At 47.0% G+C, this 17,987-nt stretch overlaps 1 protein-coding gene across 1 annotated transcript; it reads right to left on the reverse strand.

Moving 5' to 3' along the window:
* Positions 1 to 2,368: 2,368 nt before the first annotated feature.
* On the reverse strand, positions 2,369 to 17,980 carry LOC135447622 (heat shock factor protein 3-like). Its single transcript, XM_064712634.1, has 13 exons — positions 17,807 to 17,980; positions 16,586 to 16,694; positions 14,897 to 15,024; positions 11,888 to 12,012; positions 10,953 to 11,028; positions 10,232 to 10,293; positions 9,729 to 9,810; positions 9,317 to 9,450; positions 8,301 to 8,546; positions 7,005 to 7,110; positions 6,405 to 6,470; positions 5,479 to 5,545; positions 2,369 to 4,879 (listed from the first exon to the last, which is right to left on the reverse strand). Exons 1-13 carry the CDS (start codon positions 17,942 to 17,944, stop codon positions 4,548 to 4,550), a joined length of 1,671 nt encoding a protein of 556 aa, XP_064568704.1. The 5' UTR covers positions 17,945 to 17,980; the 3' UTR covers positions 2,369 to 4,547.
* Positions 17,981 to 17,987: the final 7 nt, after the last annotated feature.

A 17,987-nucleotide genomic window follows, 5' to 3' on the forward strand; every position in this document is an offset into this window, starting at 1 on the left:
ACTGAAATGAGCCTTTGCTGTTGTTACACCCAAATTCAACTAATTCAGTGCAGCCAACCAAATCCCAGACCCTGGTGTGGACACTCCTGTAGTGCTAGTGAGACATGGTTTGGCTCTGCAGTGGCACAGAGGGATCCTCCCTTGTGGCCCTGTATTCCTCCACCAGAAATCTCCCACGAGATGCCAGAGCAGCCTGCAGCCACTGGGACAGGGGGAAGCATCAAAAGCTGCCATGGGCTGCAGTGTTCATGCTCTTCTTGGCTCAAGGAAGGAAAAGATCATGTTAAGGTAAATCACTGGAACTCCTTTGCAGGGAACAGAGCTTGCTGGAGGAGGGTAGAAGCCTACATTGTCTTGAACTGAGTCAAAGATGGTGGTTTGGCTGGGGTAGAATTAATTGTCCTCACAGTGGCTAATATGGGGTTATGTTTGCATTTGTGCTGAACACGAGGCTGACAATATAGAGATGTTTTTGTTTTTGCTGATCAGTGTTTACACAGAGCCAAGGCTTTTTCTGCTTTCTGTGTGGCCACACTGGTGAGGGGGCTGGGGACACAGGGGAGATGGGGAGGGGACACAGCCAGGACAGGTGACCCCAGCTGACCCTGCCACATCACAGCATTGAAAGCTGGGGGGAAGGAGGAGGGGGGCACATGGAGTGATGGTGTTTGGCTTCCCAAGCCACCATTACACGTGATGGGGCTCTGCTCTCCTGGATGTGTCTGAACACCTGCCTGCCCTGGGAAGCAGTGAATGAATCCTTTGTTTTTCCTTCCTTGTGTGCCAGCTTTCACTTTCACTATTAATCTGTCTTTATCTCAACCCAGGTGTTTTCCAGCTTTTACCTTTCCAGTTCTCTCCACAATCCCACTGGTGGGAGAGGGAGTGAGTGGCTGTGTGGGGCTTGATTTCTGGCTGGGGTGAAAACACAACAGGAATGTATCACCAGCAGGATCTGGACTAACCAGGAAGTTGAAACACAAACTGTGTGGCTAAAAAAGATGTGTAGGTATTTTTTCATGTATTTAGATTTACCCAGTTGGTTGGGGGGAACAGTGGCAGGAAAAAGTTTTATCCTTTATAAAATGCAGCACCAGGCTCCTGTAGCTAAGGTAACTGTGGCAGCAACCCCTGGTTTCTGCTTTGGGCATCTGTGATACCATGATGCTGCTCTTCAAAACAAGATTCTTGTTTTAGGAGGCAGCAAAACATTCTGAGCATGGATGGATGAGGTGACATCACACAGCCCAGAAGGGATAGAGCAAAATCAGTTTTTCTTGTATTCTGGAAAGCTGTTAGCAAGCACACAGGAGATAGGAGCTGATGGCAAGGTTCCCACGGTCGGTGTGGGCAGGGCTGGGTCAGGACAGTGCAAAAGTGGATCTGAAAGGAGCATGCAGGAGGAGCTTGGCACTCTGTCAGTCTGCACCCGCCACGCCTGGGAGTGTTCTGTGGATCCCCAGCACGAGAACGATAAGGGAGAGCAATCTTTCCTCCCCAGACACAGAGATAAAGCCAAGGAGCCAGGCAGCAGCCACAGGCACTGATGCTGGACAAGGAAGGAAGCTGCCGCTGCAGCGGGGCCCTGTGGTCACAGTGACAAACTGGTGACACCTCAGGCTGCAGAGGGGCAGGGCCCCACCCAGAATGGCACAGGGGGCTGCTGACCCAGGGCCTGGCCATGGCCCTCGGGCACAGCCTGGGCTGGAGGTGCTCTGTGCTGCAGATTCAGCCAGCTTGTCACAGCAGTCTGTCCATAGCTCCACATGGCAACTCCACTGCTGTGTCCTTGTCCCTGTCCTGAAGAGCAGCATGTTCTGTATAAATATCCTTTTCCTTGGCAGTGGAAATGCTCAACAGCTCCTTACTGCAAGGAAAATCCCACAGAAACTGTAATGCCTGTGGTGCCAGTTACCCTGGGCAGTCTGCACAGGGGTGCCGGATCTGGGGTCAGCCTGATGCTACGGAGGATCTGGGCTGTTCCATTTCCTTCTGTTCCATTTCCATTCACTGTCTCCAGTGAATATTTTAATCCATACCTTATGGAGCTCAGGGCCTTTCCTACTGGGGTCTATGGTGAATATGTGCAGGTGTGCCCTAAATCTGGTGTATTTTTCAGCACACATGGTATTCTGAGCTTTCACATCAAACTTTTTGAAAAACCAGTCCCAGGTGCTGTTCTCCCATGCTCTGGAAACAGGCACCAGGCTTTCCTCATCACCCTTTCCTCATCCTGAACCAGCAGCAGCTGCATCATGAGACCACGCCCCAGGAGCATGAAAGGTCTTAATTCTGGAGAAATCAGTAAACAGGTTTGAGAAACATTGGCACAAACAGGAACACAAAGAACGTACAAGAAACACAGTAATCTTTTTGCAATTCTTGAGTTTAATTACTTCAGCATGTGGGTTTTTTTTGTTATTCAGTCTTCCCCTTTCCATTGCAATCTTTCTTAGGAAAGTTGCACAAATACTTTTCCCGGACCTGTACATAAACCAGACACATAGATTTACAAACTTTTTTTTTTCTTTTTGCAATTTTTGTAAGCCTTGGTTTCTTAGCTTCTTAAGAGAGAAAGTGTATTAAAAACCCATGATGCACTCAGACCCAATACCTGACAGTGAGCTGCGCTGAGGGGAGATGACTCTGAGACAGAGGAACAGGACACTAATCCATGACAGAAATTAGAGTCCAACCAGTGCAGGGAGTCAGAGGCACAGATCAGCCTCCCAAAGAACTCTGCTGTCTGCATGGTGCTGTCAAACAGCACACCACAAAAGCCTGGTTTTCACTGATTCACTCTTGGCAAAACTCTGGCCTTTGGGAAAGAATTAACAAACCAAACCTGACCTGGACAGATGCAATATGCTCACCTCCCCCTCTCCCTTCAGCTCATGAAAACTTGAGACTATTCAGCCCTCGACCTCAACAAGTCAGTGAAAGAAAGACTGAAGGCTTGAATAAGACAAACTTGACAAAAGGCAATTCAAAAGATGGAAACGAGAAGGGTCACGAGGTAAAAACAGGTACAGAAGCACAGAAATAAAATCACACTGAAGGTGTTACACACTCAGGAGCAGGACCTTCCTCTGCAACTCAGAGATTTGACAGTGAAGCACAAATCCAATGAAGTTGGGCCAGCACAGGTAACATGCATTATCTAGCAGGCTTCAGAATATCTACCTTGGATTCTTGAATATGAAAGAGCTCAGCACTTGTTAGATCAGGAACATTAGAGAGAACAAAGCCTGCAGGTAGCCTGAATTCCTAAAACTGGAAAAAATTTAAAATAATTGTGCTGGCAGGTGATATTATCCAAGGGGGTTTCTACCTGCATCCAGGCCTCCTGCAGCCCCAGCAGTTTGCTGTCACCTCAGCACAGAGCAGGTTTGTGCGGGCTGGTGGAGCTGTGCCATGCTTGGAACCAGCACACACCCTGCTGCTCCACTGACACTGGGGCTGGGCTCCACAGGGCAGCTGCTCAGAGAGCTTGGGAAACAGTGCCAAAAGAAACTTTGGGGATGAATTTTTGGTGAAGTAGAATAGTTTGTGTAAATCATTGTCAAAAGACTCAGATGCATCTGGTTGATTTGGTTTTAAGATTCCACGGGCAGAAACTGCAGCGTGAAACCTGAGTCCATACAGGGGCAGGGAACAAAAGCTGCTACCAGCAGAGACACCTTAATGTGAGTCAGTGCAAGGCACCCCAGGGCTCCCCTTCTCATTTCAGGGACAGCTGCTGGCCTTTGCTAAACATGAATCAGTCCTAGTGACTATCTCCAAGGACACACAACCTGTGAACTGGGGGCAGGTTACCCCGGAACTGCCATGCAATGTGCATGAGAAATCAGCACTACACAGGAGGGCAAGCACTTCCTACCACAACTCCTACAATCCAGGGCAATGGATGTGTGCTAGCATGTTAAAAAATAATACTCCACAGTTAAATGTCATTTTCCATAGGAAAAATGTTCCCTAAACCTAGGAGCAAATCTAGGAGTATGAAAGTAATCTAAGCAGATGCAAACAATCGTAGCCAGTAACTATCATAAAAAGAAATCTCAAATTAAAAACAAAATTTAAAAACAACTTAATTTCAAACAGTAGGCAAGCCACCTATTGAAGCAGGCTCTCCAAAGAGTAAAACCCAGGTTTAAAATATTACACACCACATTACTATCCAGCTAATAAAAACAAACACCACCCCCCAACAAAAAAACCCAGCCAAACTTTACAAACAGGATACAAACAGATTTCCTCTTGCAATAAGAATATTGGATAAAAAGTTATGGAATACACTGTGGTATGTTTACAGGGTTGTTGTTCTTCCCCTCTGTCTGGTGCCTTCACTCCACCAGCTCTTGTTGTTGTTGAGCTTGTGTTCAGTTCTCCCAGATGTGCTCCCTGCTTGCAGCAAGAGAACTCCCATTTGTCTGTGCAGAGCAGGGTCCCCAGGAGCAGGTGAGGACCCAGCTCACACTTTTTGCTGCTTCACTCCTTTGGTGGTTATTCCATAGCACTAAGCTGGTTACAGATGTTCTATGAGTTCAAGAAATTTCTATCTCAGAGGCCTCATCTATGAAGTTAGCAACAGGACTGAGAAGCAAGAGTGGAAATAGTTTATACTCTCCATTCCCATCTTCTGGGAGGAGAGGTGCATCACCCATTCCCAGAGTGTCCAGAGGCTCGGCCTGGCTTGCTGGAGCTGCAAGTGGCACCACAGTTCCACTGGCTGATGGAGGCTGGAGAGCAGGTTTCTCCTCCAGGGGAGGCAGCAGAAAGTCTTTGGGATCCTCTGCCTTCCCTGCAGCTTCACCTGAAGGCAGCTCTTCAAATAAGGAAAGCAGAGGGTTGGCCCTGTACTGGATCAGCTGCATATCTGAGGGAAAAACAAACAGTTCAAAGTGTTTCATCAACTGAAGACTCTTATTCAAGGCAAGGAAACCTGGAGAGGTTGCTTCAGACTTGGTGCACTACAGGAAAGCCCAAGCTGGGCTGGGACAAACCCCACACCCCATGGCTGTCAGAGTGAAGCCAATGCCCCTGAGCCTCCAAACATCAGTGCCTGAAGGCCACTCCAAGGCCCTGACTCTCACAGCATGCAATGGCAGCACTGCAGGGGAAAGCTGAGCAGCTCTGCAATGGCAGCACTGCAGGGGAAAGCTGAGCAGCTCTGCCTCTGGGGGATCACAGCCTGTGCAGGAGATGCTGCCACAGGGGCATTGGCAGATCTGCTCCTCACTGTGGCATTTGTGTGAAAAGGAACACAGGATGGGACCCAGGTTTTCAGTGTGAAAAACCTCAGGGCACAGGATGGGCCTTTAAAGACTGAGGCACAGCTTCAAGATCAGTGAAACATCCGTCTTCACAAAAAGCTTAAGCCCAGACCAAAGAAGGAGACATTACAGGCTACAGCAATTCCATTTCAATGGAATTGAAATGGAGCTGCCACAGAGCTCAGGATCCCTTCCTGCCCACCTTTGCTTCCTGCTGTTTCCCTCTCACTTGCTCCCAGACCTTCAGTGCTCTCTGCCAAGTTTGCCATCTGAAACAAAGCAGACAGAGAGTTATGACAGAATGTTTAACAACAATGAAATGGAAGTCTTTACTGACTTTACTGGTGAACAGAATTAGATGTGAAAGAAGGAGTACAGAAATGGAGCAACCGAGCAGTGATCCTGTCACTGCACACAAAGGCCTGCACATAGGGGCTCTCAGAAGGAGGCACAGTGAAATACAGACAAACTTAACTTACTAAACAAAACAAGTTTTTGACTAGCAAATATTTGTTCTACCTTCCAAACCAGAAGTTTTAATTATAATGGGTCTTGTTGGGATAACAGTTAAACATGATTTCATCATGTAATTGAATTCTGCAGGCACTGCTTAAACACAGCTGCATTTTCTATCAGTTGTAGTCAAAGCTCTTCTGACTGGGAAATCTTAGTTTAAATATTATTTCAGACTACAACAAAAATAACACTTGCAGGGCTATTTTTTTAGTAGTATGAATCAATTTTAGGAACTGCACCAAGAGAAGTAAGTTTGTGCTGAACTTTTGTGTATCTTCTGAGGAAATCCCACAGAGCTATGTTCAGAACAGCTACAGTATATTGCATTACAGTTTTCATTCAGTTCTTTTCTTTTAGTCTTCCTTCAGACAGGCATTCCAAGTGTATGACTGCACTAGGAATGTAGGACTGGAAATTATCATCTTGAGATCCCTCCTAAATTCCAACAAGCCAACATTGATAATTGAAACCCTGGAGTCAGCTGGATGAGATGAACCAGCAGTGTCACCCAGTGCCACCAACCCCGTTCCCACCCTTGAGCTGCATCAAGCAAGATTCAACTCCCAGCATCACATTTGCCCTCCCCAGCACAGAAATCAATCTTACTCTTACATTTTCAATACCAGGGGGAGTTTCCATCAAGTTCATATCCAGGGCTGGCAGCTCCGGATTAAATGTCTGAAAATAAAACCAGATCATATGTCAACCAATACAGTTCTTGAAATAAAACTGCAGAGAGCTCCTGAAAGGACTGCAGGACCCAGTGAGCTGCTCCTTCCACTGAAGCACAGGGCCAGTGGCACCTCCATGGGCCTTCAGCTGGGAGCTTCAAGCTGTGGTGGTAAACTGAGGTCACAGGAGGAGAAAAGGTCACCCTATTTCCCAGAGTTTCATTCCATATCATCCAAATGGATCAAATACAATGATGTATATCAGGATGTGATGGTATGTGATTAGGCTTGAGAAGGAGAAGTAAGGAAATTTTTTTCCTTTTTTTCCCTCCCTTCAGTTCTGCAGAACAGGAATCCTGTATGACCCAGACAGACTCCCAGTATTACCTTGTACACTGTGAATACCTACAGATAATTCTATTTGTAACTACTTGCTTTTCAAGATGCTGCTGACTCTTACCCATTACAACATGAACTAAACTAGCAGCATTTCATGGCACAGCCTGAGCAGTATTTCTCAGAACAGTGAGAAGGCACTCACGTCGCTGAAGGCCTCGGCACCGAAGTTGTACTGCTTCCCTGACAGCATTGCCTGGAGCTCTTCAAGGCTGGCATCGATGCAGTTCAGAAAATCCTGAATTTCCTCTCTAAAAAGACAGAATTACATAGCACTGTAAGGCACAGCTGGCAGGCAGGGCCTTCTCTTGCCCCACAGGGCAGGTTGCCTACAAACCAGAACAGCCAAACGGATGAAATCACATTCCCACATCACCTTTAACTCCCAGTTCTTTGAGGTACAGGTACAAGGGAAGGCTACCTGAACAGCAAGCACAGCCACAGCTACCAGGTCAAAAAGCAGTTCCTCCTTCCATACCTACTTCCTCCCTCATTTGAGTGCCTGCTGAACGTTCTCAGATCCCAGCCTGTGCACCAGTATCTGTGTTTAAACAAAGGTCTGATGGCTTTGCCCTGGGACAATAAATGAAAAGCAAAGGGCTGGAAATAATCTGGGCCTGAAGGAACTCCACCTACTTTGAAACATCGGCTTGTTGCCAAACTGGACACGTTTCCAGGGACAGTGGGAAGGACATGAGGGACAGTGCAGAACCTGAGAGGCACTGCAGGCACAGTGCCCACACTGCATGTCTTGCTGTGCCCTGAGGTGCTCCTGTACTGAATTCCCTGCATGAGGAACGGGCAGCTCCAAGGCACTGCCCCACATCCTGCAGTGCCAGGAGGGAAGGTACAGCAGGGCCTTCAGACCATGAGTGCTGGGACATCACCCCACACCCTCCTACCTGCTGCTGACCACAGCAGAAGAGCTGTAGGTGCAAGGGTTAAAGTCTGTCCTTGATACAGCTCCCTGCAGCCAGAGAGGGGCAGGAACCCACAGCCTGCACCCCTGATCTGTGTGATCTGACAGGGCACATGGGAAACAGCTTTGTACAAATGAGGGGCAGAGGAGGAAAGGTACAGTGAGATGACCACCAGGACAATCCACCACCAGGAACAAAGTGCCCACAATGCCACCTGAGATCAGTGCCCTGCATCTGCTGCTTGGCAGCCCCTGGCAGTGACAGCAGCGGGCTGACAGGACACACTGACGCACGCACCAGCAGTCAGGCACACGTGTCACCATGAAGGTGACAGGGACTCTTGCCCTTTCTCAATGTGTGATGCCAACACTTGGCTTTTTCAAAGGTGTAGAGAATTCACTTTGCCAGTGACAATTCAAAAGCTAATTCCCTGTGTTGTGCCAAACAACACACCCTCCAGAACTCTAACAGCATCCCACAAGGTGACAACAGCGTAACACCTTTCAGAAACAAGTTCATACCTGTCCAGCAAAGGATCATTTTGGTTTCCAGAGCTGCCTTCATTCAAGATGGAGTCAATTACTGACACAGGGTCCTCTGGAGCAGTTGGCTGTGCAGTGTGGAGCTCCACAGCAGCCGTGCCTATTTCACTGGGTTTGCTGACATCGTTTACAGGAATTGATGGGACAGGTTCTGCACAACTTAACTCACTTGGCTGTGATACTTGACAAAGAGACAAGCCAGGATCTAGAGCTGCCTGTGGCTCTCTAAAATGTGACCCAAACAGAAACAACACATAGGAGAGTTTATCAACTGCATTACTATTCATTTCAGGTCTACTATCTCAAATCTAAATAAGATTAGGCCAGTCAAGGATTCAAGTAACAAACTGGTCTTTAGAAAAAGCAGCAAAGTGGCAGATGAAGAATCTCTTACTACAGCTTATACAGAGACCACGTATCAGAGCAAAATATCTCTTTTTCCCAGGCAAAAAGCAGCAATATAGTATATAGGAATTAGGCAGGAGGGAAACTCCTAACAGACAGACTCTAGAAAGAAAAAGATTACAAATCAGATTCCATATTTTACTCTGGGCATTAACAACTAAATAGTTTTCAGTAAAATCTCTTGCCTTCCCTCAGATATGATTAGTGAGAGCAGTATTGAAACTGGAAATACAACTATACATCTTGATTTGTTAGCAATCTATATACATTTTGGATTATTAGAAACCTATATAGGCATTCCCTGCTCAGTTGAAAAGTCAAGTATGTGTTCATTTGTTGAATAGACAGAAAAGTCTCAGCAAATTAAACCTGCAATGCCATCAGCCTGACAGGCCTCCAGGGACTCCTGAAGAGACATGAGCTCTGACAATGACCAATGCTACATGCTGCAGAAGGAAAGCCTACAACAGGCCTGTCATGCACAAATGGACATTCAGAGAGGCATTCCGCTCCCCAGATGGATCATCAACATTAACAGAACTACCCAGTAATCAACCCAAGCATAAATACTTCATATATTTTGGACATACCTGGCTCTGCCACTTGTGTGTGCCACAGCAAGGAGGCCATTGGTGGCATTTTCCAGGGTGTCAGTGATATCTCGGATTATCAGACCTGTACCATTTCCATCCTCTTCAGCTGCACTATGTTCAGAAAAAGCCATCTGCAGATACAGCACAGAATGAGTAAACAACAGGCTCTGACCTTTTCTCATACTGAAGCCCCATTCTCCTTGCAGCATCCCTTTCCTGTTCACATTTCATCTGTGACCAGTTGCACTGATTTGCATGATGTTACAGCCAGAGTGTTGCTCTAAAGCTGCCCATTACAAAGGGGAGAGCATTTAATTACCAAGTTAGGATATTTGTAGCTATGAGGAAGACTGATATCACTGTGTTTCATCCTGTCCAACCCACTGCCTGTGTCCCTGGGGAGACTTACAGCTTGGCCACTCTCCACAGGGATGCGCACATACTGACGGCTGTACTTGGAGGGGGAAGCACCCGCAGCATCCGTGAGGGACCTGAGACAGAGCAGAGCTTTAGTTCATCCTGCCTGCCACAGGGAGAGCTGCAGCAGTGCCAAGGACAGGCAGCAATGGCTGTCACTCCTGCCTCCCAAGCAGCCTGGCTTTTGGGACTGTGTGTTGGGCAGGGTACTGCAGGCAGCCTGTCCTACACACACACTGCGGTTGGGAAGAAGTCAGTCACGTGTGCACATTTTGTGATTTATCATTTCTGATAACTGTGCCCTTTGGAATTGAAAATGTACAGAATATTCCCTTCCCAACTCTTTTAGTGATAATTATATTGTGCTTGACTGAACTTCCATCAGCTTTCTCAAGTTTGAATATAAAAGTGATAAAAATACCTGTCACGCAATAGAACCTGATTTATCCCTACAATTCACATCTGGCACTGGTCTGGGACCTATCAAGTAATTACCTTTTTCTTTTGACCCCAACAATATAATTTCCTCGCATCAAACTTAGTATAAATTGAAGAATCTAAAAGGAAAGACAAAAGAAAACCAAAACCAAATGGTCAATTAGCAATCCTAATAATTAATTCTTAATTCAGATTTTACTATAAAATTATATAGTTACATGACAGAAATTAACAGGTATTAAAAAAAAAACATTTGCAATTGTATTTTAAAGAATAAAGCAAGAGTTACAAACTGCATAGAAAAATTAGCTCACTTTGCACAGTTGGCTTTTTTTTGAAATGCAATATAGCAGCACAAGTCACTAGAGGATTCCAGACCAGAAACAGCTGAGGAATAAACCAGAGAAAATTTTTTTCCAGCGTGCAAACTCCTACAGTTTCTGCGTTCCAAGTTCACTTCTCAAGTGGTCTAAGTGTATCCAAGATCTTTCACAGACTCCATTCCATGTGCCTGCAATCTCTCAAGTTCTGGGCTCCTGTTACCATGCACTGTCTCCACACACTGACATCCTACTATGACTTTTCCTTAGTGCTTTGCTCGTGGTTCTTTACTGTGCTACTTCTGGGACACTCAGGAACTGTGACCATTTTCTTTATGCTGTATTAATACAGCCTGTTCAGCTCTGTGTCATTTGTCATTCTACATAAGCAAAGAATGCCATGAAGTATCACAGAGGCAGGAATAAGGATGGTAGCACTGAAGATGCTGCAATGGTACCTTAGACAGCAGCTTCTGTTGTTGACTGTGCTTCTGCCTTAGAACTGCCACTTCTTTCCACAGGGCCTTATTTTCTCTGCAATGCAGAATAAATCAGAAGACAGAGGATGAACAGAGTTTACTTTATATGCTCTAGTTTTACAGCTTTTAAACTTTTAGAGTACCTTGAAGAACCAATGGCAACATTCCCTCTGTGGATAACTAACCCTCAGTTATTTTGATCCACTAACAAACTCTGGGTTAACTTAACTCCATTTTCCATCAGCAGCATGAAACACTCACTTAAAAAGACACCCTCATCCTCTGCTGCTCCACCAATAGTCTTGATCTGAGGTATTCCTTCAAAGCCTCAAAGCTGTTGAATAAGGACTTTGTGTTACACTCAGCCTATTTCCAAACACTGATAGCCTTGGGACAGATCTAAAGGTGGTGTTCAAAGGGCTTGGCTATTTTTTTTTTAAGGAACAGAGAGAGAGAAAGGTATCTCCTGGACTCTGGTTGATATCTGCTGGCAAAGCAACGACCTGAATGAATTATCAGTGCCTATATGAAGGGGATCTGAGAGAACAGAGACAAGGATGTGCAAAGTCCACTTCCAGTTAGAAAGAAAACAAAACACCAATTGTCCCTCACTGCATCCAACCCTGTTTGTATTCAAAAAATGAAATGCTTTTATTGACCTGAAAACTACTACAGGTGCTGGCAACCAGAGTGAAATCTCAAGGCAGCCAACAAACACCCAGTCTAAATCTCCAGTCTGTAACTGAAGTACAAAACCAAACAAGATTCAGAATGTTGTGTGGGGTGGAATGGGCATTCTTAGGAAAAAATATAGCTTCACCTGTTTCCAGTTCAAATGAAACCCATATTTAGCCAATCTCCATCAGATATAAGAAACACTCAATGCATAAGCACCCCAAAACAGCCGAGTCTACCTCTTCATGTTAGCCAGCCTGACATCCATGTTGTTCTGCTGCTCTCTCATCTCCTGCACCTCCGACAGGACTTTGTGCAAATCTTCTGTGCAGACCTTGAGATCCTCAGTTCTCACTGCAGACACCTGGAATAGGTACACACACTTTACTACAAACAGTGCATGCTCCTTGGTGCAGGGAGAGTGCAGCCAGTCTGCAGGGCAGGACCAGGCCCCATTACAAGATCAGGTAAGGCTGCAATTCTTACATGGCACAAAACACCACAACTACTACAGGTGACAATCCTTAGGACAGGCTGCACTGTATGAACAAAACCAGATGCCAATGAAAACATGAGATTAGCACTTTGAACCTGGAGACAGTAGATTCATGACTGTAATTCACAATAAAAACCACTGACTGCAAAGGGCATTCCCTGGGGGTTCCCTGCCAGGCCTGGTGACAGTTTGCCCTCTAGTGTCACAGAGTGAACACCAGCCAAAAAAACCCCACAGCTGACAGTGGAAGAACAAGATGATCATATTCCTTCTAGGTGTGGATAAATCTGCCAGCAAAGGAATAATAAATTTCCAGTAAGCTACCAGGAGATGAAGGTGTCTAGTTAGATGCATTCTACTCAATCTGAAAATTCATCCCACATCAGTTGAATTGCAGAGTCCCCTATTGGTGTTTCCTCTGCTACCTCTCTACTCAGTGACATTCCAAAGTTATGGAGACTTGGCTGCAGAAGGAAGAGTCCAAACCGTTCTTCTGCTCACAGCACAATCTGTGAATGCTGCTGCTTCAAACGATGGTGGAAAAGCCATCAGAGAGTAGAAAGTTCACCATCTCCTTCCTGCACTTCTAAATTAAACATTTTCAGTTCCTTCACCACCTCTCTATGCAGCAGAATCATTGTTGGCTGCAGCACAATTCAGGACTTGGAAAAAGACAGGTCTAGAGTGCATCACATGCACATGTCTGAGTGACACAGCCAGGTTTTGTGGACATAATTTTGAAACTCAATTTGCCAAATACTGACTATAATTGAGCCACATGGAGTCGTACCAGGTGTCCCTCCCAACTTACAGCCTGCTGGGAGTTTTCTTGTTACTCTGCTAAATTCCAAGGAGGATGTGAAAGCATCTCATGTGGATTCCATGGGAGAGATGAAAGCACCAATGTGGTATTGGCCTGCTGAGGTGTGAGCTAACTCCTGTGCAGGCTGGCTCACACATCTTGTCTTCCAAAGGGGAGTGGAATGGTCAGAAATGAACCAATGGTGCTATAAACCAACATCCCATCCCTTTGTGCTGGAACACAACACAGCTATTGTGCAATCACTTCTCAGACATGACTAATTACTTTCTTGACACAATCCCATGGTGCAAAGGATGCACTGAAGGGTCTGACAGCTCTCCTCCCTGTCTGCAGTCTAGATGCTCTGCTGTTTGCTGCAGTTAATAAATTATGCTAATGTACACAGGGTGCATCCCAAATGGAATTCAATGCTGTCTGATTTCTCTTCACATCACCTCTCTGTGGGAAGACAATGAAAATTTGTAGGAACTGGATGGAAATTCCAAATGCAGCCAGCTGGCCTCCAAAAAAATTTGGCCAGTATAAATTTTGCCCAAGCACAAGGAACTGCTCTTCAGAGTCCCCAACTGGCTAATCAGGGTGTCCAGTCCTTGGGTGCTGAGGCACTGGCACAGGCTGCCCAGGGAAACTTAGCAGTCCCATTCCCATCCCTGCCTGGATGGGGCTTGGAGCACCCTGGTGTAGTGAGAGGTGTCCCAGCACATGGCACTGGGTGGAACAAGATGAGCTCTAAGGTGCCAACCCAAACCAGTCTGGTATTCTGTGAAGACACACAGGGTGTCTGCACAGCAGCAGAGCTAAAAGTGAAAGGGAGGAAGCAAAGCAAGTCTTGCATTCAAACCTGCATTCCAGACAGAGGCTTGAAATACACTTTAGAGCCAATACTGGAATATGGCCCCATTCCAGGCCGTAGAAGAGCAAGGTAATTAATGACTGCTTTACAAAAAAAAAAAAAAAACAAACCACTAACATTTCCTGCACAACAAAGAACATCTCTCACCAACATATTCAACACTTCACACGAATATCCTTGGCACAGAGCAGAGCTTTTGTCTTTCCATCTAGAACACTCCACCCAGTGCACCGCCCCTGGGGCACATGGTGCCACACCTGACGTCAGGGTGCACCTGCCCTGCCAGGCGTGCAGGCTGGGACACGCTGGGCACACGGCAGGGGGGGACAGGCCCCAGGCAGTGCCACTGCATCGATCCTGGCTCCCAGCAGGGGCAGCTCAGTGAGGAATCAATCCAAACATCATTGTGCCTCTCCAGCCTATGCTGGGCTTTTATTGCCCTGGGCAATGCAGCCACACCTGACAACAGCCTAAAGAAAAGATCCTGCTGTTCAAATGTCAATGTGATGTATCATGATACTCTCTTCCTCAGGATATTATGGGCTGTAATGTGCCAATAGAGGATAAATATCTGTGCAGAAACAGGTCACACAAGGCCTGAACAGACAAAAGAAAAGCAGAAAGTGCTCATAAGGATGTAGCTTAGTGGCAACAGTTTTGGAGGGGCAATATAATTAAAGCAAACTCATCCAAATGAACTGATTACTGATTTCCTTGCTTATTTATAATGAGTGCCAAATGGGAATGTATTTTCTTTTGCTTCTTTTACTTTGTGCCTTTCTCAGAGCTGGAGATGCTGACAGAACTGCAGACCTTGCTAAGCTGCAATCAGGAATATGAACTCTGTGGAGAAGGGCTGTGGTTTGATGATGAGACAGAACATGGTCCTACCCCAGTTCAAAGCAAGTTTTGTCTAAGCACTGGCACAAGGAGGCCCAGCCAAGCACTGGCCTGGCACGGTGAGGGAGCTACCTTGGCTCCCATGGTATTTGCTGGCTGTGTTTGGAACACCCATACAAACTCCTGATAAGCCACTTTTTGTTACCAAGTGAAGTAAACATGTGCTTAGACTGTACCTTGCGCTTGATGTTCTCCAGTAAATGTGCCTTCCCTTGCTTGAAGAAAGGGTGCTGGAACTCAATGACTGAGCTTTTCTCTGCTGTAATGATACCATTCTCCAGAGCAATCACCTTCCTGAAACCATCTGTGGAGAGGAAATCAACAAAGCCACTTCTTGCAGTTGAAAGCTGACTTGGAATACATACAGCTTAAGAAAAGTCCAATGTTACCAAAACAGCCACTGCACTACAGTTACTGAGTGCAGAAACTATGAAAAACAGCCAAGGTAGCCTTTCCTGGTGCTCATTATTTCATTGCTCTGATTTTCACAGCTAGAGGATATGTCCACTGTCTGCCCCTGGCAGGCTGCACAGCAGAGGCCAGCCATGACCAAACCATCACAGCCACGTAAAAGCCTTCACAACAGTTGGTTAGAAATAAGATTTATTATGACATCTTGAATAGAATCATGCCCCAGTGGATGCAGAGGAGTGGTACACTTTCCCTTTTATCCCTGACAACCATGGTCTACAGAATAAAGGAAGGCAAAGAAGTTAATTCCATGCCTGCCTATGCAAACACCTGCAGCAGAGCAGCTTCTACATACTAGACTGCCTGCACAAAGTAAGGCATTGCCAGTTCTATTTCCATCACTGCTCAAACACCACAGGATAGAGATGCATGATTCAGCTGACAGGCCAATCCACGTCTCTCCTCAGTCAAGGTTTTAACACAATTAATGCACTCCAACTATTATTAGAAAGCCAGGATAGATCCAGCATGAAAAGGAGGCTACCACTACATTGTATAGCTACATAGGAATATTTACTTTTTTTTCATTTATCCTGGCTACAAGGGAAGAGATGATTGTTTCTTTGGATTATCCAGTCACTCAAGTGATGGATCTCACAAATACAAGCACAGGACACGAACAGAAGCATCTACCCTCTGTCCAGAGACTAAACAGATGTGCTACAGGCTACAAAACCTACACAGGCATCAGCTAAAGAGATCAGGCAAACCTACTGGGCAATGACAGAGAGCTCCTCCCTCTCAGTCTGAAATTCTAACTAAGGCAGCACCTCCCATGCTGTTTGTGCCTCCACCAGTTCCAGAAGCTTCTGCAGTTACTCCTGTTGGTTGCTGCAGCCCTGCATGCTGCACTGTGCCCTTGAGCCACCCTCACTGCACCCTCTGCCTGGCCACACTGCACATGTGCTGTGCAATGCTACCACACGATGCTCTCAAGTTGAGCAGAGAAAACAATATGAGAAATGTAGTGCAGGACTGATCTGGTTCCCACACAGCAAAGCAGGCAACAGCAGTGGCAGCCCCAAAATCCAGGCAATTATTTTTTTCACATTCTAGATGTAAGGGTGCACACAGTGCCTCTTTCTACCATGAGTACACACCGGTTTGCTGCAAGAGCAATGCTGGAGCTCAGGGAACCTCACACTACCTCTAGGCACCAGCACATGTTCTTACAGTTGTTACTCTAAAGGACTTGGAGCTAAAACACAAAAACCCAACACTAAACCACGCTCTACCATCAATCTTTTCTTCTGTAAAGCAAACTAAAGTCCAGGGCTTGGGTTTTTAGGGATGAAAAACTTGCCAAGTCCATTTGCTTGTTTAAAGAAATGCAAACCAAAGCCCAGTAGCCATGAACTTGGCAGACAGAGTGCAGAGGAAGTGCTGGTGCTTACACATGTTGAGCTGCCGTATGAAGCTGGAGATATTGTTGTGTTTGAAGTACTTGGGGAGCAGCTCCTTGGCAAACCTCTGCTCATCCAGAATGCAGAAATTCTCGCCATTCTAGGAAACAAGCAGAAGTAAAAGTTAGTGAATAAGCACAGCTTTTCTAAGGTGTTGCTCTTAAGTGAAGATCATAAATCAGCAAAGACTGTTTTGACAGCAGAGAAAAGCAAAAGACTTCACCAAGTGAACAGTCTGTGGGAACACTTGGGGCTGGACTAAAAAGTGTGAGTTCAAAAACACAATTACATGGAACACTTCTATTGAACAGGCAATTTTCTTAAAGCCCTGACACACTGATCTTAATCCAAAGCAAAATTTTTCTAAAAACTCACTCCCTTTGCCCCCAATAAACATAAGCATTGCACAAGCCCAATGGAATTCATGCCACTAAAGAGATTGCATCTCCTTTCATCAGCCTGCCCAGCTCCTGACAAGATTCTTCCATTGTACGTGCTATGTCATCACTAAAAATAACCACGTAACGTTGCTCAGTTACCGAAAGTTCAGACAACACAACCCAGCGGTGACCAGGGGTAAGTGTGACACCGGCAGTGCCAGATTTTAAATATGCCCAAGACCAAACTTCCTGGAAACAGGAAGAGCTTTCTGCATCACTTTTATATTGTTCATGAAAAAGACAAAAATAATGCGTTTCTTTTCATCATTGTCTTTGTAAAGGGCAAACAGCTGGGAAAAAAGTGGAGAAAAACGGATTTAAAAACGTCAGGGAACAAAACTAAACACAGGGCGCGTCTGGGTGCCTGGTCAGCGTGTCCGTGCCCTGCGCCCGCGGGGCACATCCGTCCCCGCTCCGGAAGGAAAGCGGGCAGTTAATGGCTCCTGACGGCGTCCTTGCCCCGCTCGGAGCGCTGAGCGCGGATTCGGGGCCGTCCCCGGGGATGTCCCGCTGCGCCGGCCCCGCCGCCACCGCGGCCCGCACGTTGCCGGGGGGGCCGGGCAACGGGGGAGGGCCCGGCCACGGCCCCGCGCACGCCGGGCCGCCCGCACCCCCTCGAGGAGGGCGGGGAGGCGGTCTGGGCACGCTCCGGGCAGCCGGGGGCTCTCCGCCGCCGCCGCCCGCCGGGCTCCGCAGCCCCGGCCCGGCGCCCCCACCACCCTCGAGTCCTTCGCGCGGGCCTCCCCGGGCCGGGCCCGAGCGGCCGCCTCACCCTGCTCCAGCAGATGACGTCGTCGCTGTCCGGATCCTCCAGCAAGGCCCAGAGCTTGGCCAGGAAGCCGGGCACGGCGCCGGGCCCGGGCGCGCCGGGGGCGGCGGGGCCGCGGGGCAGCGCGGGCGCCTCCCGCATCCTCGGACCGCGACGGGCCGCGCCAGCGGGGACGGGCCGCGCG

This window comes from Zonotrichia leucophrys, chromosome 4A (assembly GCF_028769735.1).
Source record: "Zonotrichia leucophrys gambelii isolate GWCS_2022_RI chromosome 4A, RI_Zleu_2.0, whole genome shotgun sequence".
Lineage (NCBI taxonomy): Eukaryota > Metazoa > Chordata > Aves > Passeriformes > Passerellidae > Zonotrichia > Zonotrichia leucophrys.